We start from the raw sequence: 23482 nt of genomic DNA on the forward strand, positions 1-23482 counted from the left end.
CAGATTTTCATTTAGTTATGGCAATTTTTTAAATTGTATGTGTACCTTTAAATTTAGCAATACATTTTAATAAACTAGCGAGCATTTACACTGCAAATGCTTTCTTTCTTCTTATATTGAGTAAAATATTCTTTACATCAAAAGTTGATGTTTAAAATACTATTTAACACTTGCTAAGGAATTTTTTTTTCAAATAGACATCTTCTGCCACCTTGTGGCAAAAGTATTCCAATGCATTTTTCCTCATGTTAACCAAACAAGCGAATTCATTAAAGCAGCACATGAAAATCTATTGCATGTTTTGATTTAATGCTGTCCTAATGCATTGCTAATGATCTTTTAGATTTTAGTACTTGTTTAGGGTCACAAAGTACTGTGCTGGGCCTACTAACAGACATACTCTCGTGTTCTTTTTAGTTTAATAGGCATGCATGCCTTCACAGTTGCCAAAGAGTATTGTGGTTTGTACTAGCAGACTTTAAAATGTTTTAAAAAATACAAATTCTTTTAACCCGTTTTAAAGTGGATGTAAACCCTCACATTTACCCAGTGGAGTGAATAGCCTTCGATGATACACAGAGATAAAATCCAATCTCCCAACATACGTTTTATTTGTATATCTGCTGTCTTCTGCTTTCTACACTGTTTAGAAATAGAGATGGGCTCGGGCGTGTTCGGGATCCCACCTGCCCGATCCCGCCAGGAAGCTGAAACTGCACACGGCTAATCACAGGCAGTTAGGCATTTCTCAATCTGTGCAACTGCAGACCAGGAAAGGTCTCACTGCCAGTGATTAGCCGTATGCAGTGTTGGCTTCCTGGCAGAAACGGGCAGGCGGTATCCCGAACACGCCCGAGCCCATTCCTATTTAGAAAGTAAAAATGGTGTTAGAATTTTTTCTTCCTGTTCCAGCACTCGGTGTGGAGTCTTGGTATACACTGTGTAACAGCTGATTGGAGGAAAGGGACACTCCCCCCTCCCCACACACATAGGCAGAGGAAGGAAGAAACATGCAGAGCTGTGCTGCGAATAGACCAGCTCTCTGCTATTCTATCTCTTTGCACCCACCCTGACACAAATTTCCAGCTGCTTTTTTCTCCAGTGTCGTAAAACTTGTCACTGTCAGAAGTTATCATGCCAATAATAGAGGAATGGAGCAGCAGAAAGACATGGGACTTAGGGCTTTGGAGAGAGATAAGTAAACACTACTGTTATATGTGCCCAGGTCAGATTTCATGAATGGGGTTTACATCCACTTTAACCGTGTACAGTCAATGAAAAAGTAAGTATGCAAAATTATACACCAGCCTCATTTGGCCCTGTTATGAGGCTTCACTCATAGCATTTGCATGGAATTCACTTGCTTGTAAAAAAATTGTTTCAGACACACTGCCACTGAATTGCATAAAGTAGAATTCCAGGATGGCCCAAACAAATTATTTTTATGTGAGAATGATCTGGTTGTTAGGGCTGCTGTAATAGACTGTAGGGGCATTAACTACATACAGAATAGTGCTGCTGTGTTTCAGCAGCAGTATGTGGCACTTCCTCTCTGCTGCTGGGTATAAATTGAGTTGGTCTTAGCCTATCCCTGCCATTCAGCAGAAGCCTTGTGTTTTTATCAGGGAATAGAATTATTCTGATTGGCCGATGTGGAGATCCTGATGTCATTCACCCACCTCTCTACCGCAGCCAGTCTGTTGAAGCCTTGTATTTATTGATAAAAATATAAGACTTCTCTTCAATGGCAGGAATGCGCTAAGACTGACTCTTGCATTAAAAATTATGCTAAGGTCTCTTTTTTTATTATTTTGGGTTTAGCAGTGTGAACTTGTAAAGCAGGCAAAGCTGCCTTCTGTTTGCAGTACATCATCACGTGGTACAGTGAAGTGCATCATAGCACCACATTCCGAAGTGCACCAAAGCACCACGTGCTCATTCCTGCTATTGCCATAGCTGATAATAAAGTTAGGAAATCCCCTGTATTCATAATGTCAGGCAGGCCTAAAAGTAGAGACAGAGGCCTCTTCACATGCAACTAGTAGGGAGCGAGCAGGTTCTGCATCTTAAGGACAAAGAGGTTGTTGGGCTGTATCCTTGAGAGGCAGGGCACATCTGCGTTTTTTCTAGCAACCAAAGCACCTGGAGGAAGAAGTTGATCTTCTTTCACCCAGATGTTCTTCTAGGGGCAGAGGCAGATTGCAGAGAACTGTAAGGGAGCAGCCATCCAATTCCTCCAGATGGTATTGCCCCGTGCGTACAGACCACTCCTATCCCCAGGGCCGCTTCACACACAGTAGCTCAGCACAGCATTGTTGTTTGCATCTCCTGCCTGCAGCTTATCAATCATGCTAAAACTACCAGTCATTTTGGTACCACATGCATGAAGAGACACATGAATATGCTTTACAAAGCACCTAGTTGGTCTGCACTCCTCCTCTTCCTCCTTGTTCTTCACTTTCCACCGCTCTCCCCACTCCACAAGATTCTTTATCTGCATTGGCTGCAGCATCTGCAGCCTCAAAGCTCAAGGAAGGAAATCGGAGAGGGAAGGAAGGTATGAGGTTATCACATCAAGCAGGGCAAAGGGTTGTCAGAGGGCCACACAGAGTAGGGTTAACCATAGGCTTGAACCTCATTGAAAGTCTCCTAATCCCACCCTGCTGTCTCTAGCAATATTTTTGTCTAAACAGGTGTCTCTTCTGCAGAAGGTGGAGCAGAAGAAAAAAAAAGTACCTTAGCCCCCACTTTATCACATTAATTTGCCCTTAGCGATCAACTTCAAAGAAACCCTGCTCTAGTTTCTGACCTTAGACCATTGACTCATATTTTTCACAACCCCAGTTTCCCCCCAGGCATGGACATAAAAGCCTTTCATTGGTGACCAAACAAGGGGCTATTCCGTGTAGGACAATTTTTGAATTCCATGGTCCCCCTTTCTGTCCCATATTGCACTAGTACACTTAAGATGCCCCAGGTGGAAAGATTCCACCACTCTCAAATCATACACTTTCTAAACTTAAATTGTTCCAACAAACCAGATCCTCCTAGGATTGCAGCCTATGAAACGCTGGTGCTCTGAATTAAAGGATCAAAGGGGAGGCATTTCCATCATCTACTCATCTCTGGCGGACTGCAGTGACAAACCGGTCTACGCTCGTGGCTGGGAACAGGACTTGGAGATGGAGTGGGGTCTGGACAGCTGGCAAGCATACTTCCAAGGTTCCCTCAAAGGGGTAATAAATGTCTCTCTAATTGAAGCAAATATTAAAATCATTACGTGTTGGTATTTGGTGCCTGCACGCCTTGTTAAGATGTTTCCGTATACACCTCCTCACTGCTTCCGAGGGTGTGACAACTTGGGTAATTTTATCCACATATGGTGGTCATGCCCCAAAATTCGTAACTATTGGAACAAATTTTTCCAGGTCATAGGTAAGGTCACAAATTGTCCAATAACCCAGAATCCTCACATTGCCTTGTTAAAGGGCAGGGAGGAGGGGATCCCAAAACAAACCCAGACCCTCATACACTTTATGCTTATCAGTGCTAAGATCACAATAACCAGAGCCTGGAAAAAACCCAGGGTTTCCATCAGAGCAGCCAAGCTTAAAATCCCATGGATTATGACCCAAGAAAAAATGACTAGTATACTCAATGATAGGAAGAAGAAATTTGAACTCATATGGGAACCTTGGGATAAATATATGAATTCCACTATCTGACCCTCTTCTGTACCCCACAACTCCGATATACCTCCTGAGTTTACCCATTCTCTGTTCTATTCCCAAAACCTAATAATCCTACTTTTCTCTTCCTCGCCTTCTTTCTACCTTCCCTCGATTTATCCTCCCACCGGCCCTTTCTCCCATTTCTTCCCCAATTTGTCTACTCCTGCCCTCGTTTCGGCCCACATGCAGACAGGGTTTCTCGGGACCGTATCTTTCGCAACCCACTCAGGGTGCACGGATCCCAGGATTTTCCCAACCCGTGGAGAGAGGGAGATGAGGAACAAAATTCCAAGTCTTATTATAAGGGAAGTCTCCTCTAGCATTGCTAGCTCTGCCCTTATCACTGAGGAGGATTCCCGCTAACTGAAACAATGTAAATTACCTATTGTTACTCCTTATTTTGTTGAGAACACTCCTGTCAATTATCTTACCTGTTCTATTTTTGTCATATGTGTTCACATTTTCTTGTATTTCTTATAAATTTTACAATAAAAGTTATTGAAAGTAAAAATGTCCCTTAATCACTCTCATACCCAGTGTCTCAATGACATTTTGGCAAAACTGCTTTCTTTGCAGCTGTTCCCATTCTAGTTGGTGGATTCAGTCCTCTTCTGTGAGTCACCAAGCTGCTATTTTTTTGCCCAGAAGGCCATCCCTGTATCCCACCAATATGTGGCAGGACAATGCTGGACCATGTGATCAGTGGCAGAGTCTGCACAAATTGATTTGCTGGTGAGGATGAGACACACTACCTGGACTAGTGGTGCCGCCCCATGCTTTACACCTTAATGATGGTTACAGGGCAGTTACCTCCACTCTCTCATCTTCCATTGACTCATGCGGTGACTCTTCAAAATCATCAATGCAACCAAGTGCCCCAGAGCCTATGCAACCACCCAGGAAAACTGCTGCCATGCTGTTTTATAGCTAATATGCCTAGGGAACAGGAGCTAGAGTGGGCCAGAGCTTCTGGCAGCTCTTCAGGGGTAGGCCAAGTGGTGGCTGACCCCATGCCATCTTGTGACAGGCAAGGTCTTGTGTGACAAATACCCCTACCTACTGCCCACCTTTCGGCAGGGAAAGTTCATAAACATCAAAACCAAATAAAACACTGTGCTGATGAGGGAAGTTGCTGGCACTTGAAATAGCGATACAGGCTTCCAAAAAATATATGTATAATCAAATAGTGCAGCGCTAATAATAGTAAAAGAGAACCATTAATTACACATGATTATCAAAGTGATCATAGTCAATAAATAAATAATCAAATTAATAAAATGTCCATTAAATTAGTCAGGTCCAGGAGTAAAGAAGAGTTAGATGACACCACCGTCGATCCCAGAGACACCATAAACAGATAATAGGAGAGGGTGACTGGAAACCCGGAAGGAAAACTTCACACCCTATGTGATAAGTTAGTCTTCTTACCAGATCTAATGGACCACTAAATTATAGGTGGCCAAACCAGGCATTACCTCTGTCCATTAAAAATGATCATCAAATGCATCATAAGGTGGTGGATAATCAGGCAAGTAAACAAACTTCCAATCATAAACACTAAGGGTGGTAATCGATCCTCACATTTGTGGATCATAGAAGTGAAAAAGATGCTCCCATAGTGTATTAAACAATATACCATTTATTTAAAACAGATCAGTTGAACTTACAGCAAACTCAGCATATGCAGGCATAGAAGGATGATGTTATGTCCTCACCACAAAAATCAGCGTTTGAACTTTTCAAATGAACATATAGACAAGCCTGATGCATTTTGGAAACAAGTTCTGTGGACCGATTAGGTTAAAATTGAACTTTTTGGCCAGAATGAGCAAAGGTACGTTTGGAGAAGAAGGGGCACAGAATTTAATGAAAAGAACCTCTGTCCAACTGTTAAGCATGGGGGTGGATCAATCATGCTTTGGGGTTGTATTGCAGCCAGTGGCACAGGGAACATCTCACGAGTAGAAGGAAAAATGGATTCAATAAAATTTCAGCAAATGTTGGATGGTAACTTGATGCCATCTGTGAAAAAGCTGAAGTTAAAGAGAGGATGGCTTCTACAAATGGATAATGATCCTAAACACACCTCAAAATCCACGGGGGATTACATCAAGAGGCGTAAACTGAAGGTTTTGCCATGGCCTTCACAATCTCTTGACCTCAACATAATTGAAAATCTATAGATAGACCTTAGAAGAGCAGTGCGTGACAGACAGCCCAGAAATCTCAAAGAACTGGAAGACTTTTGTAAGGAACAATGGGCAAAGATACCTCAAACAAGAATTGAAAGACTCTTGGCTGTCTACAAAAAGTGTTTACAAGCTGTGATACTTGCCAAAGGGGGCAGTACAAGATATTAACTCTGCAGGGTGCCCAAACTTTTGCAGACACCATTTTTTTGTTTTCTGTTATTTTGAAAGTGTAAATGATGAAAATAAAATCTAACTTTTGTTGACCGATTATAATAATGTCTAATCTGTAATTTGATGCCTTTTGGAGATTTTTCCATCTTTCCTTGGCTTCTTTATGCACATTAATACAATTTTTTACCTGGGGTGCCCAGACTTTCGATCACCACTGTATGTACTGTCCAGCAACTGTTTAATTTTTGTGGCTATTGTCTCTGAAATAATACACACTAATTTTTACTTCATGATAAATCCTGTGCTGTTTTTTTTTTTCTTACATTGTGGCCTACCCAAGCTGCTTACATACTTTGCAGTAACTATACTATTTTATCGCTGAATAATATACTCCCATTTTTTTTTAATGTATTACATTGCAGCCCAATCAAGCTGCTTACATATTCTCCAGGCATTGTAGTTTATGTTTGGCTATTGCATTTTATATAATACACTCTAATTCTTTTTTGGGGATAAAAACTGCCTTCATGGAATGCAGGGGTTGTGGTTTTAAAGCGTTTATGTCAATTCTGTTCTGACATTTCATTTCCAGTGACCAATTGCTAAAAGTTTGAGGGCTGAGTAACTGATATGAATTTGAGAGCTTTAGTTTCAAATTTTAATAAAGTAATAATAATAGTGGTAGTAGTAATAGAGTAAACTTTCCTATAGCTTTTAACTTTTAAGGCATTGGTGTTTTTTTAATGTCACCCTCGATGTTGCATAGAAAGGAGGACCCTCTCCCTGCTGTACAGAATTTTGTAATAAAGAAATTCTGCATTGGTTTATGTCCTCCATGTTAGTGCTTAGCTCCCCATGCCATTTGTTTGACAATATCTTGACAATTAGCCTTGAAAATAGCCAGATTTCAAGATTCACCTCTTAAGGGCCATACACACTATAAGATTTTCTGAAGACTTTTTCCTTCAGATTTACCTTTTCTATGTAGTGCAAGGGCCTGCCAGATTGCATACAAATTGAAAGTGTTTAGGTTTGACCTCATATTATATGGTTTTGGTAAATCTAAAGGAAAAAGTCTTCAGAAAATCTTATAGCGTGAATGGCCCATTAGACTTGAATGGGGTTCAGATTTAAGTTAGCAGTTTGTGGATTTCAGAGCAAACCTAGACACATTCACTCATCCATATCTCTGACCCTTGAGAGAGTGCATGTGACCAGATAGTAAGAAGGGTAGAAGGAGAATGTGCTGATGTTATTGTAAGTGCATTTTATTGCCCATGGATTGACTGCTTGTTGTTGCCTGTATATTGTCACAATTCTCTCTTCGCTTCCCATATACAGTATATTGTAAGGATTGCTCTTATGTTGAACATATATTATCACTATTGTCTGTTTGTTGCCTGAATATTCCCATAATTGCCTATTCATTGCCTATATACTTTCAGAACTGTCTGTTTGTTCCCCATATTATTGTCCATGCATTAGTACAATTCTGAAGCTCACAGAGTTACAGAAGTACCTAAGTATGGCAAATGCTGAACTCCCATATAGAAGATGAATAATGGTGATGTCCATGAGCATAGTGCAGACAAAAGTACAATAGAAAAAAAAATAATGTAACTCGCACATTGCCAACAACTGAATAGGCATACATTTACACTTGAGACATACATATGTGCTTCCCAAAGTAGCAGAGAGCCACTATAAAACATTGCCGTGACCATTTTTTTAGTTCTGCGTGTGTTTAAACTGAAAATCTGTTACAAGAACAATGATAAATCTCTAACAGATGTGTGCAAAATTGTCACATTCAGCTGTCTGGGATTACAAGTACATAGACTGCAAATATACCCAAATCCTATCCCAAATCCTTTGTGCTAGATAGCCAGCTGTTTCTTTCAATATCCTGCTTTAAAAATGTTCCATTAAGTTTGTATTCACCAAAAATATTATGGATTTTTGGAAATTATAGGGGGGTTATGTTTTAAGCTATTACATTTTAATGCAAATGTCATTCAACAAAAATCCATATATCATATTATTATTTTTACATCTGCTTTTGAAAATTCTATTCCAGGTTACAATATACAGTAGTCATAAAAGCAGAATTTCAGTGTTTGAAGAACCTTACAGGCTCTACTTCTAAGGAGAGTGCTTGTTCTCTCAAACCATATATTTTAGTTGCTAAAGAGTCTTATCACATGGGTCTTTCTATCAGGTCCACCTGTCAGTTCTTCAGGCGGACCTGATCAGAAGTTTTCTTGTTATTTTATGGGTAGGCAGATGTAAATGGACATCCATATCTGCTATCCTCCCAGTCTACCCATGTCTGGAAGAAAAAATGGAAAAGAACAGCGTCCCTTTGTTTTTCTGGACCTATACCGGGTCCAGATCGAACCTATCTGATCTGGGGTTGCATTATAAAAAGTCAGGGGGCATTTTGATAACAGTGTGACAGAGATGCATGGAACCAGTATTCCCTGTTCACTCAGCATGCTTCTGTACTATGATTTGGATGATTAAACAGAACATGTGCCTCCTTATATCAAGTGTCACTATTGGAGTCCCCCCTTACATCAGGGGTCATCATCAGAGTCCCTCTTTACATCAGGTGTGCCCATCATAGTGCCCCCTTGCATCAGCTGTCTACATCAGAGTGCCCCCTTACATCAACTGTCCCTATCAGAGTCCCCCTTTCATCTGTGCTGAAAGAACTGAGTGTAGTCCACGTGAAAGGATCCCTTGGAAGCCCATAGATGAGTAAAAAAAACTGACTCGATTCCCCCAACCACACACTCGAAGTGGATGAGAAAATCCTTCCTGCTGAGCTATTGTATTCTGACAGCAGGGGGACTCCCCCGCCGTCAGAATACACTGATCGACATTGCAGACCATAGCCTGCAGCTCTGATTGAGTGCAAAAAATTAAACCGGGCAGTTGTACAGAAGTCGATTGGTAGCTCAACTTCAGTACAATCTTCCTGCCCATAAATTCAGCTGGTCCATGCTGAACCAGCCAAATCGTGGTCCATGTATGGCTGGCTCAAAAGGGAACCTGTACTTAGAGATTACTCACTGCTCCTGAAATTGCTACTTGCTTTCCCTTCCAATACAATTACCCTCCATTTTTTTTCCTTTTATTGTACTACACTATTACTTTTCATTAGCTCCGCTACCTCTCCTCTCCTCCACAGTGTCTCTAGGTAAACATCACAATTTAACCTCTGAACCTAGCCATAGATGGTTCGAATCTCGGCCGGTTCAGCGGGAACCAGCCAAGATTTGAATCACGTATGTGCAGGCTGAAAGTATCCAACTTGATTGATCGAACAACTCGGGTACAACCAGCCTGCTGGATTTTACATGTGATTATTGAGAGCGGGTGTGGCTTGCATGTACCTTGTTCTCACCCAGCTGATTGTGGAGCTAGCCATCAAGTCCTTGGAGGTTGACATCCGGTTATGGCTATGCTGAAAGAGGACCAGGCCACACTGGAGCAAACTGTGACATGCCAAGGGGGCCTGTTTGGAGGAAGGGTGACAATCCCGGAGCTAAGGCACAGATTCTTTGTTCAGAGGCAACAGGAGGACAAGAGTCCCACGTGCTTTGCAGTGGCGCTCCAGCATCTCTGGACACAGCTGAAGAAGAGGAATGCACATGGCTCTGTAGAAATCACAGACTCAGGCCACATAATAAGGGACCACTTTATGGCAGGACTGAAGACAGGCCCAGTCAGGAGGGCCCTGCAAGAGTATATCAGAGAGTTAGGTCTGCTCATGGTGCTGAGTGTGTGATTCATCTGGTCTAGGGAGTGTTTCACACTGGTCCAATAGGGAGGCATATTGGACAGTGGAGAAAATCTGACCAATGGGTACACAGGCTTTGATACAGCCCCAGTGATTGGCACAGACTGGCTGTCTGCTGTGGTATAAAAGCCAGGAGCACATAAGCTGCGGGGTCTTTGTCTGGTGAGCAGAGTCTCTGAGGTAGGGTGTCACGATTACTGGGTCAGGCTCAGAGTCCAGTCGCAGGAAGCAGCACAACCGTGGTCAACAAGCAGGGTCTGGCACACAAGAGATCAGCCGGAGTGAGGGGACAAGCAGAAGAGTAGTCATAGTCTTAGCCAAAGATCGGTACACAAGCAGTGAAGAGCAAAATGGCAGTAGGCAGAGGCGTAGTCCTGGAACGTAGCTGGAGGTCGGTACACAAGTAGAAGATTCGGGAGGATGAAGCACACTAAGCTAGATCTTGGCAAAAGCACAATAATCTGGCATCAGGAATTTTCCAGATCAGGCTTAAATAGGAAGTTCAAAGGAGTGGCCAAAGGTTCAGAGTTCACAGGAGGCTGGGCAAGGAACTAGACAGGAAACTGGACAAGGTTTAGGTCACGGTCACCACATAGATCTAGAATGCATAGATATCAGCTGCTGGATAGCTCAGCAAGAAGAAGCACTGCCAGAAACAACTGAGGACCTGGGTTCAAATCTGGGCCCTGACAGTATGCTCCTCCCTCTAGGACGACCACAGGGTGTCTCAGGACCAGGTTTAAGCGGAAACCTTTGATGGAACTCCTGAACCAGTCTAGGAGCATGGACATGCTCAGCAGGTTCCCAAGAATTTTCTTCAGGTCCATATCCTTCCCATTTCACCAGGTACTGCAACTTGTTCCTGTGGATCCTGGAGTCAATTATTCCTTCTACAATAAATTCCTCTTCACCTTCAACAACCACAGGCAGGGGAGGAGGAAGGACTCTCCCAGGGAAGGAATTGTCATGGAAGGGTTTAAGTAAAGAAACATGAAAAACAGGATGGACTCCTGTTAGGAAGTTTCAAGCGGAAAGTAACTGCATTAACTTGTGCCAGGATTTGAAAAGGTCCTTTATACTTTGGCCCCAGCTTAAAGCGGAGTTCCAGCCATTTACTCACCTGTCCAACGGTCCAGCGATGCGGCCGCCGGAAGCCTCGATCCTCTCCCTCGGCGCCGGCATCACTGCTGTGGGCACCCGGCTGTTACAGTTTGCGGCTTCACAGCCGGGTACCCACTGCGCATGCGCGAGTCGCGCTGCGCGCCGTGATTGGCCGGCAATCTTCTGGGACCTCTGACGTGTCCCAGAAGATTGCAGGGAGGGAGGGGGAGAGGAGAACTTCCGCTCAGGGCGCCGCGGCGCTCCGAGCGGAAGTGGGAGCGGGTACCTGTCAAAACTAGGTACCCGCTCCCCCCCCCAAAAAATGACATGCCAAATGTGGCATGTCGGGGGGTCAGGACTCCCTAAAGCGGAAGTTCCACTTTTGGGTGGAACTCCGCTTTAACAGATGGAACCTGAGTCCTGAGATTCTTTGTGGATAATCAGACCTTTTCTCCAACACGGAAAGACGGTATTTCTCTTCGACGTCTATCAGATGCCTTCTTGTAAGCCTCCTGTGCCACCTTCAATGTTTCAAGCAATTTACTTCGAGTTTCGTGTAAAAGAGATAACCTCTCATTAACAGCTGTTTCAATCCCCTACCCACCTCCTAGTTCCTCCCCTTTTAGAGAATACAGACTCAAGTATTACTTTGTGGTGTTAAGTCATTTGTATGGAATTTGTTAATAAGAATAAGAAAAGCAGTAAAAAGATCCCCTGCAGCCAGCAACTTCAGACCCCTCCAGCAGCAATAGGTCAGCCCAGCAACAGTAGACCCTCCCCCAGTAACAACAGATCCACCCCCAACAACAATAGACCCTTGCTAATAACAATAGATCCACTCCAGCAACAATAGATCTACCCTAGTAACAATGGACCCCACCAGTAACAATAGACCAACGCCAACAACAATAGATCTCCCAGCAGCACGCATCAATACACTCTCCAGCAACAGTGGACCCCTCCCTGAACAGTAACAAATAGATCCCCCTAGATGACAATAGATCATCCAGCAGCCATCATCAATAGACCCCTCAGCATCCCTTGCCAGTACATACATTCAGTGTTAGAGGTGCCGGAACTCCGATATCTTCCCGCTGAAAAAAGCCCTGGTTTTGTGACAAAAAATATAGAGTTTAGCGTCACTTTAACTTTTTAATTTTTATATGAAGTTTAGGAAAGCAGCGCTGAGAGAGCAGGAGCCAGCAGCATTACGAGTTTTAAAATGCAAGTCTTGGGGTAAGAATTTTTTTAATAGTTTACTGGGGAATGTTTATTTCATTGTGCTCAATCAGGACAATTCATAAAGAGTGTCCAAGACACTCTTTAGAATTCCAGCTATTTATATTCTCAGCTATGACAATCGCATAAGTTGTTGTTCCTGAGTAGCAACGGCTAATCGCCTCAGTTTAGGACCCAGCGGAAGTCCAGTGGTTTTCCCTATATATTTCCCTTTTCTAAGATGGCGCCATAGAGGCCTGAGGAAGGAGCGCATGCTCCGACAACGCGTTGCCTACTACGTCATCATGTCCTACGTCCAAGCCGGAAATGCGCCGCCGGAAGCTCTGACAGTGTCCCCAGGGTTCGGGAAACGCCGTTCTCCATCGGCTTAAGCGGACCACTCAGCGGACCGGTCAAGTTCTTCTCCATAGGCACCTGGATCTACCAATTCGTTGGACAAACTACATGGTTTAATATCCACTGCTGTCTATATTTACTCGTTTGTGAGTATATAGTGTGTTGAAATTTATCAATAAAATACGTGTCCTACTACGCTTAAAGTGGCGCCTGCCTTTCTCTTACAGTACACTGCAAGTTCTTTCTTCTCCTTGTGACAGAGCAGCCTTCAAGCGTATAAAGACTTGACTTTTATGGACTTTATGGACTCTATATATATTATGGCATTATAGAATTTCCATATTTGCCCCAGATGATAGTAATTGTTGGTATCCCTCTAATTTCCTTTGCGCCAGTACATCCTTAGTGTTGTATAGCATGACAATTAGGCATTTTCCAAGTGATTATGGCTCAGTCAGGAAACAGTCCAATAGCTTTAGTTTTTATGTTTTATTTGGAACTTGGATAGGAGAAGGGAATGAGTGGGATACTCCAACTTTATACACTATGCACAATATACTGGGACAAACGGAAAATGCTGAATAGCGCTGGGTAACGCCAGTGGCGGCCCGTGCATAGCGGGCGCCAGGGCGCCGCCCCCCTACCCCTAAAAACAATTTAAAAAAAATGACAAAGCGAACAAATAAAGTTTTACAAAAAAAAAATTGGGTTCGCCGGCCTTTGTAATGGAATCGGTGGCTAGGGGGAGGGGTGGGGTTACGTCCCAGAAGAGGCGCCGATCGGCAGCCTTCTGGGGGCGTAACCCGATCGCAAGTCCTTGCGATTGGACACCCCCACTTTCGGATATCCTGGCTGTGATTGGTCCAGTCTCCAGCCTGGACCAATCATCATCCAGGACATCCGATCCCTGACGTCACAATGGGGGCGGTGCCGGTGCGTGAGTCAGTCACTCACCGTCACCGCCGCTCGGAGGACGAGGGAGAAGCCGCTCTCCTTCCCGCCGCCGCCGCCGCAGAGAGGACGGACTGGATCGAGGAGGGAAGAACCTGCCGCCGCCAGGTAAGTGCATTAAATTGAAGGGAGCACGCACGTTGCACTCTGCATTGATTGGGGGACAATGCTGTGGGCACTCTGCATTTATTGGGGTACATTGCTGTGGCACTCTGCATTTATTGGGGTACATTGCTGTGGCACTCTGCATTTATCGGGGTACAATGCTGTGGGCACTCTGCATTGATTGGGGGACAATGCTGTGGGCACTCTGCATTTATTGGGGGACAATGCTGTGGGCACTCTGCATTGATTGGGGGACAATGCTGTGGGCACTCTGCATTTATTGGGGGACAATGCTGTGGCGCTCTGCATTTATTGGGGTACAATGCTGTGGGCACTCTGCATTTATTGGGGTACAATGCTGTGGCGCTCTGCATTTATTGGGATACAATGCTGTGGCACTCTGCAATCATTGGGGTACAATGCTGTGGGCACTCTGCATTTATTGGGCTACAATTCTGTGGCACTCTGCAATCATTGGGGTACAATGCTGTGGCACTCTGCAATCATTGGGGGACAATGCTGTGGCACTCTGCAATCATTGGGGACAATGCTGTGGCGCTCTGCAGTGATTGGGGACAATGCTGTGGCGCTGTGAATTGAAAGGGGCATGCACGCTGAACTCTGCATTGTGGGGGCACAGCACAGTGTTCATTGCATTGAAGGTGGCACAGCACAGTGTTCATTGCATTGAAGGGGGCACAGCACAGTGTTCATTGCATTGAAGGGGGCACAGCACAGTGTTCATTGCATTGAAGGGGGCACAGCTTCAAAGTCACGCAATTTTTTTACTGCGTTTTTTGGCGAAGCAATACCTATTACATTTTTCTTTTTGCGCCCCCCCAAAAATTTTGAGCACCAGCCGCCACTGGGTAACGCTAAGTTACGCTAGTCATGGCTAGGCCGCTGTTTCAGTTTGTCACAGACTGTGACGCAGAACGGAATGATTTCCCTGAGGTAATCTGTACTCTGAGGCAACTGAACTGTACTGCTGAAAAACTTCAGGGCCCTTCCTGGCACCCCCTTTTGTTCCTATTCTTCAGGGTCAACTACACAGCACCCTCTTTACTGATACACTCCTTGTGTGAGCTAGCTCCTTGATCCCCTGACTTCTCTGGAGTGGTCCCCTCTCCTAGGCGGACCCTTAGGCAGATCTCCTGGTACTCAGAATACTGTTTTTCCCAAGATGATCCTGCCAGCAGCTCCACTTGTCAGCACACTGGATCCTCTGCAGCTCAGCTCCACACCTGGTTCACTAGGCCGACCACCTGAACCAACTTCCTCACACCTGCAGGAGGAGAGACAGCCGACCACCAAAAGACCCCCTGCCTCATGTGCTCTCCGTTTTTATCATCAATCCCATGATGCACCTCTCCAGGTGCCAACCCACTGGGGCAGATCCAAAAGCTTGTGTATCATTGGCCAGGTTTCCTCCACTGTCCAACAGGCCTCCCCATTGGCCACAGCGGGGACACTCCCTCAGACCAGATGAATACACATTGAGCACAGAGAGCAGGCCTAACTAAAGATCAGGCTCCCCTGATAAGCAGCAGGAACATTATAGATGCTTTTACCTAGCACCTGTCTAGGAGGGTGCTACATCATTACTTATTATTATACAGGATTTATATAGTGCCGACAGTTTACGCAGCGCTTATCAACTTGTATAGGCAGCTGATTCTTGTATCTGTTGCAGACAGGTACATGAATGTGGGGCATGCACAGCTTACAGAGACGAGCGGAGGCTGGAGTGTGTATAGGGACACCCTGGCCTCAATGCAGCTATGATTCTATTCGCCACTGCAGCTGTCACATAGACTGTGTGGTGGCAGGGAGTTTTGTATCGGGGGGGGGCGGAGCTTGATGAGAATTTACAGACCTTAGTCCCCTACCAGGTCTGATCGACAGGCGAAAGCAGGCAGTGGGTGGATCCTTAGCCAACAGACAGTCTGCTATATTCCACCCACTGCCTGCTGTCAACTACAAGAAGGGAATGCACTTGATGGGGAATTAGTGTCTCAGCATGCCCATCAGGCTCTTTCCTCTTCAGCATCGCTGGTTGCTAGAAAGCTGTTGGCTGTCAGTGGCTGCAGCTATTTGTGACTCTTTGCAAAACCAGTGATCACCCGCTATCCGCATCCAGCTGTTAATCCCCACGACAGGAATCAGTGGATTCCTACTGCTGGGATTTGCAGTGTGGCAGAAGCCCATGTGAATGGTGCCTTAATTAGCTCCAGTTTTGTTATCTGTGAACTGGAGATAATTTTTTTTTAATTTGGTACATGAATAATATTGGCATATTGATTGGCTTTGGCTGATCATGGGGAGTGGGATCTGCTTGGCATTTTGGCTAAGGTGTGCCCTACTCCGGTCAGGAGGGGGGAGGGGGGGGAAGGGTCCTTCCTCTTGTGGAGGGGACCAATACACACCCTAAGTCAGGGGTATCAAAATCAATTTCTACGTGGGCCACATCAGCATTATGGTTGCCCTCAAAGGGGCTGGTTGTATCTGTAAGACTAGATGTCCAAAGAAAGCCCCCCACCATCATAAGTCAAGAGCCCCACATCCTCCCTTACATCGCAATGCACCCCCTTACCTTGTGCTTCTGCTGGGAAGAAGCTGGGGTGGAGCTGGGAAGCAGAAAGTACTGGGTCTAGAGGAGGACCTGAGGAGGGCAGGAGTCGGCTGCCTGAATGTACTGCATTCTAAAACCAGGGAGGTGGAGATGAGGTGGTGCTGCGGCTGCACAGAGATGCGCAGGATCTGTAGGAGGAGTCATGTCCTCCTCTCTGCTGACTGATGAGACGGGGGGGGAACGAGGCAAGCCTCTCTGTGGCTGCAGGGAAAACCGCAGGATCTGGCGGAGGAGTTCTGTCCTCCTCTTGACTGCCATCTCCTGAGAAGACAAGTTGGGGATGGAGGTGAGGAGGTGCCGCAGCTGCAGAAGAGTTGCGAGGGCCACCAAATTCAGCACCACCGGCCTTCTGTTTGACACATGTCCCATAAGTACACTTCTTTCTGTGCATTCACATACACTTTTTTGGTTTGATTTTGGTGTTTTGTTTTTGGGCACCGCACCACAGGCTTGTAAAAAATTATTAGTGCCACTTTGTAAAAGTGAGGCTTTTAGGAACTAATTGAATCTCCCAGTAGTGTCAGTAAAGCTATCAAAACTACTGCCAAAAAAATCTTGTTTTTGTTAATTTAGCTAAACGATGCTGAGGAGGGTTTTTTACTACTTCAAAGAGTTCTAAAGTCAACTTCTTTTTTACCATAATGCATTCCCTGCATTAAGGTTAAAAATGTACCGCTACTTGTTCTGCCCCCTCAAATACTTATCTGACGCCTTCAATCCAGCGATATCCCATCTGCAGCACCGCTCTCCCCTCTTTATCTAGGTTCACAGTGTTGCGGTTGGCTGTGGGACCCATCCATGACCCCAGGGATGCGCACCCATGACCCCAGGGATGCCCACCATGGCCACCAGGGATGGCAATCAGGGCTCAGGGAGCCCAACAGTGCCCTCCCCATCAGTGCTGCCCGCCAGTGCCCTCCCCATCAGTGCTGCCCACTAGTGCCTATCATTGCCATTTATCAGTGCGCCCCACCAGTGCCCATTATTGCCCACCAGTGCCGCCTATCAGTGCCCATTAGTGCCCATCAGTACCGCCTATCTGTGCCCATTAGTGCCACCTATCAGTGCCTATCAGTGCCCATCAATGCCGCCTATCAGTGCCACTTATCAGTGCCCATCAATGCCGCCTATCAGTGCCCACCAATGCTGCATATCAGTACTACCTATCAGTGCCCATCAGTGCTGCCTATCAGTGCCGCATATTCGTGCCACCCCCATCAGTGCCACACCATCAGTGCCTCCTCATCAGTGCAGGAAAAAACATATCTATTCACAAAATTGTATAACATTAACAAAAAAAAACTTTTTTTTTTTTTCTTCAAACTTTTCGGTCTTTTTTTATTTGTTTAGCAAAAAAAGAAAAAACCTTGTGGTGATCAAATACTATCAAAAGAAAGCTCTATTTGTGGGGAAAAAATGACATAAATGTGGTTTAGGTACAGCATTGCAGACCGCGCAATTGTCATTCAAAATGCAACAGCGCTAAAAGCTGAAAATTGGCCTGGGCAGGAAGGGGGTGAAAGTGCCCAATATTGAAGTGTTTTATATTCACTGAAAGCGGTAGTAAAACACAGTTGTCTAAAAAAAAAAAAAAAAATTCCCTGCAAGGCAATGTAATAATATGCTTGTATGCATCGCATGCTAGCACATTAGGAGAAACTTACCTTAGAAAAAAGCTCTCCAGCGCCGCACTGTCACAGCGGAGAGGGCTTATATCTTCCCCCAGTCTTCCTTCCAGGTTCCTGGCCTCTGGCTACATGAGTGGCCGGAGGAACAATGACGTCATTCCCGTGCATGTACGCGGGAAGCCGCTGTTTATGGCATGAGCTCTGAAGTTCCAACATGCACTCTGAATACCTGCTAAACAGTGCAAGTTTAGGGGATATTCACAGTACCTACAGGTAAGCCTTATTATAGGTTTACCTGCAGCTATAAGTGGTGTAACAGAAGTTATTACACCTTTTAGAGACTGGAGCTCCTACGGAGAACAGGCAATTTCATACCTCCCAACCTTCTGAGATGGGAACGAGGGACACCTATTAGCAAAAATATGTGGGCACAGGACACAGACCCCTGCCACTCCCCTTAAAGAATTATACATAAAAATAGATTGGTTAACAACTTGCCTACTGGGCACTTTTACCCCCTTCCTGCCCAGGCCAATTTTCAGCTTTCACCACTATCCCAGTTTGAATGAGAATTGCACGATCATGCAACACTGTACCCATATGAAATTTTTGCTCATTTTTGTCACACAAATAGCTTTCTTTTGGTAGCATTTAATCACCACTGGTTTTTTTTTTTTTTCATTTTCTGCTAAACAAATGAAAAAAGACCTTCCTTTTCAAATTTTGGAGAAAAAAAACAAAACATTTTTTAGTTTTGTTATAAAATTTTGCAAACAGGTAATTTTTCTTCTCTACTGATGTGGGCTGATGAGGCTGCACTGATGGGCACTGTTGAGGCGACACTGACAAGTGGCACTGATTGGCAGCAATAGTGGGCACTAATTGGCAGCACTGGTGGGACTGCAGGAGACTGGTAATCAGTGCAATGATTATCAGTGCCGATGTCCCTTTAACATAAGCTGGTTATCAGCTTTCTTCTCTCCTCAGGATGTCAGTGTGAGGAAAGAAAACCCTAAAACTGGCTTGTGTTTACATCCTGTGATCAGCTGTCATTGGCTGACAGCTGATCATGTGGTAAAGGGCTGTTGTGATTGGCCCTTTACCCTGATCTGTGATCAGCTGAGTCAGAGGGACTCATGGTCACAGAGTGCGCCACCCTGTGGCATGCAGGCAGCGTAATCCTGGGAGGACGTCCATGGATGCCCTCCCTGAAAACTAAAGCTGGATACACATTATACAACTTTTGTTGTTTGATTTCCTTTAGATTTATCTTCAACAATGTAGTGCAAGGGCCTGTCTGACTACATACAAATTGAAAGTGTTTGGGTCTGACCTCATATTATATGGTTTTGGAAAATCTAAGGCTGCATTCACACTTGAGCGTAGCGTTTTACCGCGTTTTTTACCGCAATTTTTACCATAATTTTTTACAGCGATTTTACCGCGATTTTACCGCAATTTTTTCAGGCGTCTTTGGAGGTAGGCATTGACATCTATCAAAAACGCTTGTAATCAGCCCAAAAAGAAGCTCATGTACTTTTTTCAGCTACAGGTGTTTTGCAAAACGCTCAGATGTGAACAGGGGCCATTTAAATGAATGGGGTTTTACTTGTTGGGCGTTTTGGAACGTTTTTTTTTTTTAGCGTTTTTGGAGCTGAAAAACTCTCAAAAATGCCCAGGTGTGAATGCAGCCTTAGGCTGCATTCACACTTGAGCGTAGCGTTTTACCACGTTTTTACCGCGATTTTCAGGCGTTTTTTTCAGGCGTTTTTGGAGGCAGGCATTGACATCTATCAAAAACGCTTGTAATCAGCCTAAAAAGAAGCTCATGTACTTTTTTCAGCTACAGGCGTTTTGCAAAACGCTCAGATGTGAACAGGGGCCATTTAAATGAATGGGGTTTTACTTGTTAGGCGTTTTGGAACGTTTTTTTTTTTAGCGTTTTTGGAGCTGAAAAACCCTCAAAAACGCCTGAAAATCGCGTAGCGTAGCGTTTTACCACGTTTTTACCGCGATTTTTACCGCGATTTTAAGGCGTTTTTTTTCAGGCGTTTTTGGAGGCAGGCATTGACATCTATCAAAAACGCTTGTAATCAGCCCAAAAAGAAGCTCATGTACTTTTTTCAGCTACAGGCGTTTTGCAAAACGCTCAGATGTGAACAGGGGCCATTTAAATGAATGTGGTTTTACTTGTTAGGCGTTTTGGAACATTTTTTTTTTAGCGTTTTTGGAGCTGAAAAACGCTCAAAAACGCCCAGGTGTGAATGGAGCCTCAAGGAAAAAAATCTAAAGACAGTTGTATAGTGTGTATCCAGCTTAAACCCGCGCTGAGCCGTCTTTCCGCTATAGCACGGGCAGGAAGTAGTTTAACCCACAAATGCTTTTTTTTTTTTGTTAGTTTGTTTTCCTTACCACTTACTATTCCTTTATTTTGGCTTTTGACATTTTCAAATGCAGCAATTTAGAAAATGGATGAAAGGTTTAGCACTGGGAAACACTTTTTGATAGATAAATAGTGCCTTTTATTTACAATTCTATAAATCAGGCCAAAATGAGTGACAAAAGAGGAGGAAGGAAGGACTATGTTGCAAATGAATGACAGTCCTTTGAAATCAGGGACAGTTGGGAGCTATGAATTATTCCTGTATTGAGGGGAGCCCCTGTGTTTCCAGTCTAGGATTGGTAAATTGTGCAGTGACACATCCCTGGGAAATCATTCAGGTTTATGTTGGGCATGCTGGGACTTGTAGTTCTGTGACACTCCCAGCAGTAGTGTGGGATGTGCAGGCAGCTGGGCTCAGACATCCTTGTTGTAGCAGGTTGGTGAGGAGCCGCCCACACAGACAGCCCAGGCTCCTTCCGTGTCAGCTGTCTTCCTGGGTCACCTCCTCCTCCACCTGCCTGACACCATGGAGAGACTTCACTTCCAGGGGGCCGCAGCGGCCATAGACGACTACATAGAGTACAGGAGGTAAGTACTGCACACCGTGCACTGTATGATGTATGGAGGGGGAGGGGAGGGAGCTCGTTCTGTCTCACTGTCTAATTCATTTCATAAACGACATTGGTTGCTAGGATACGACAACTACAACTCCAGTCACTCGGGGTTCAGGTCTTCAGCTGATGTGTCCTTCATTGTGCTCAGTCCCAGCAGTGTCTGGCCTCTCTGCATTGCTCTGTTACTGATTACATAGAAATCTAGGGGGGGGGGGGGGTCATTGGGGTGATTTATTGATGACAGAGTTATACCTTTATGACACACTCTAATCACCCTGTGTGGCACAGATTCTCCATTTTTAACCACTTAAGCCCCGGAAGATTTTACCCCCTTCCTGACCAGGGCCTATTTTGTGATTCGGTACTGCGTGACTTTAACGGACAATTGCACGGTCGTGCGACGCTGTACCTAAACGAATTTGACGTCCTTTTTTTCCCACAAACAGAGCTTTCTTTTGGTGGTATTTGATCACCTGTGCGTTTTTTTTTTTGATCATGCACTATAAACAAAAAAATAGCGTAAATTTTGCAAAAATAACAATATTTTTCACATTTTTTTTTATGAAATTCCCCAAAAAAAATGTAAAAATCAAAATTTTTTAACATTTTAGGCCAATTTGTTTTCTGCTACATATGTTTGCAAAAAGCGTATTTTGATTGGTTTGCACAAAAGTTATTGCGTTTACTAACTAAGGGAAAGATTTTTGTCATTTTTGTTGTTTTTTTTTAACGCGTAATGGCGGCGATCTGCGATTTTTTTTTTTTTTTTTTTGCGGGACTGCGACATAGCGGCGGACAGATTGGACCCTTGACTGCCATTTTTGACACTTTTGGGGTTACCAGTGACATTACTACAGTAATCAGTGCTACATATATGTTACTGTAAAATGACACTGGCAGTGAAGGGGTTAACTTTTTTGAGAGGGAGGGGTTAAGTGTGTCCCTAGGGGCGTGATTCTAACTGTGATTGGCTGTGGCTTGAGGTGTAAGAACAGAGATCAACGGTCCTACATAGTAGAACCGTATGATCACTATTCTTACACAGGGGAGAATGACAGGCGGCTTGTTTACATTAGCCGCCTGCCTTTCTCCCAGTGTAACGGACGATCGTGAGTGCCCGGCGGACATCGGGTCCGCCGGGCACACGCGCGGGGGGGTCCGTGACCGAGCAGGAGCGTGGATCCGGCGGCGCGCTCGCTCCCCAGAGCCTCACAGGCTAGTGACGTAACGATACATCACTTTGCCTGTGAGGGGCTGACCGCCGCAGTATATGTACTTGCGGCGGTCGGCAAGTGGTTAAATCCCTGATATTTTACCAAAGGGTCTCCTAAAAATGTGTAAAAAAAGAAAACTAATAAACAAAAAAAATTGTAAAAAATAAATATAGAAAGCACTGACACCATCCACTGCCCTACTGACACCAATACTCACCCTACTGACCCGCCAGTATAAATACACATGCACACACATATATGGAAAGGGAAAGGATTGGACGGCTGCACATGCATATGATGCATACAAACATTTATTGAAAAAACATCAATAAAAACATGGCACAATTGGCATATCGGCAGGGAAAAAGGGAGGTTGATGCGTCTCACACGTTAAACGTGCTTTGTCAAAACCATTTGACATATAATGGTTTTGACAAAGCACGTTTAACATGTGAAACGCGTCAGCCTCCCTTCTTCCCTGCCAATATGCCAATTGTGCCATGTTTTTATTGATGTTTTTTCAATCAACTTTTGTATGCATCATATGGGTGTGTAGCCATCCAATCCTTTCCCTTTTCATATGGCCCCTTTTACACAGGATTTCTGATCAGGTCCACCTGTCAGTTTTTCAGGCGGACCTGATCGGATGCTCCATGCACCCCTATGGAGCAGGGGATGTCAGCAGTGACATCTCCGCTGACACCCGCTGCTATCCGATCCGATGTGGTCCATGAAATCCAGGCGGATGGAAACCCTATTTTTCATCCGTCTGGAGGATCGGATTGGATGTCCGTTTTCAACTCCCATAGAGGAGAGCCAGGATCTGACAGGTCTGAATAATAAGCGGAGACGGAGCTGTCATCCGCCTGCTCAATCCCCGCTGAGCAAAACGGAGTACGCTGGGCAGAAAGCCCGTGTGAAAGGACCCTATGTGTCTGCAGCAGTGACAGGGCATGCACCCCATACTACAGGCATGGAAGTAGACACCACAGCTGTGTTCATTTACCTGGGGCAGCAGGACTTGTTTTTTTTTCAAATTGGACCCACACACATGTGTTTGAGCTTTAAAAATGAAGTATGGGATTTTTTTTTTTCCAGAATCATACTTGCCTAGGTGGATGAAGCATCAGTCCCCCGCCAGCTCTAACACTGAGAACTGAGAGATCAAACACCCCTGATCGCTCAGTTCTCAGAGCTCTATGCGGTCTATGTGAAACAAGCTTTGGCTGTACTTCTCCTTTAGGTTGCACACCTTAATGCAATTGGCTGTGCACACCTATGATGCCCCTGGACTACTTTTGGACACCACAGTTTACCACGACGCACAGAGCTTTTAGGGCTCATTCACGCAGCTCTATAAAACACTACATTTAGATCAGC

At 44.7% G+C, this 23482-nt stretch overlaps 1 protein-coding gene across 1 annotated transcript in view; it reads left to right on the forward strand.

Moving 5' to 3' along the window:
• Nucleotides 1-20704: 20704 nt before the first annotated feature.
• The window catches only part of FAM221A (family with sequence similarity 221 member A), a 30777-nt gene continuing 27999 nt past the window's right edge, over nucleotides 20705-23482 (forward strand). The window contains exon 1 of the mRNA XM_082258513.1: nucleotides 20705-20862. Within this exon, the coding sequence (XP_082114639.1) occupies nucleotides 20801-20862 (62 nt within the window). The 5' untranslated portion in view covers nucleotides 20705-20800. The remainder of the gene's footprint in view (nucleotides 20863-23482) is intronic.

This window comes from Pelophylax lessonae, assembly GCF_965119305.1.
Source record: "Pelophylax lessonae genome assembly, chromosome: 5".
NCBI lineage: Eukaryota > Metazoa > Chordata > Amphibia > Anura > Ranidae > Pelophylax > Pelophylax lessonae.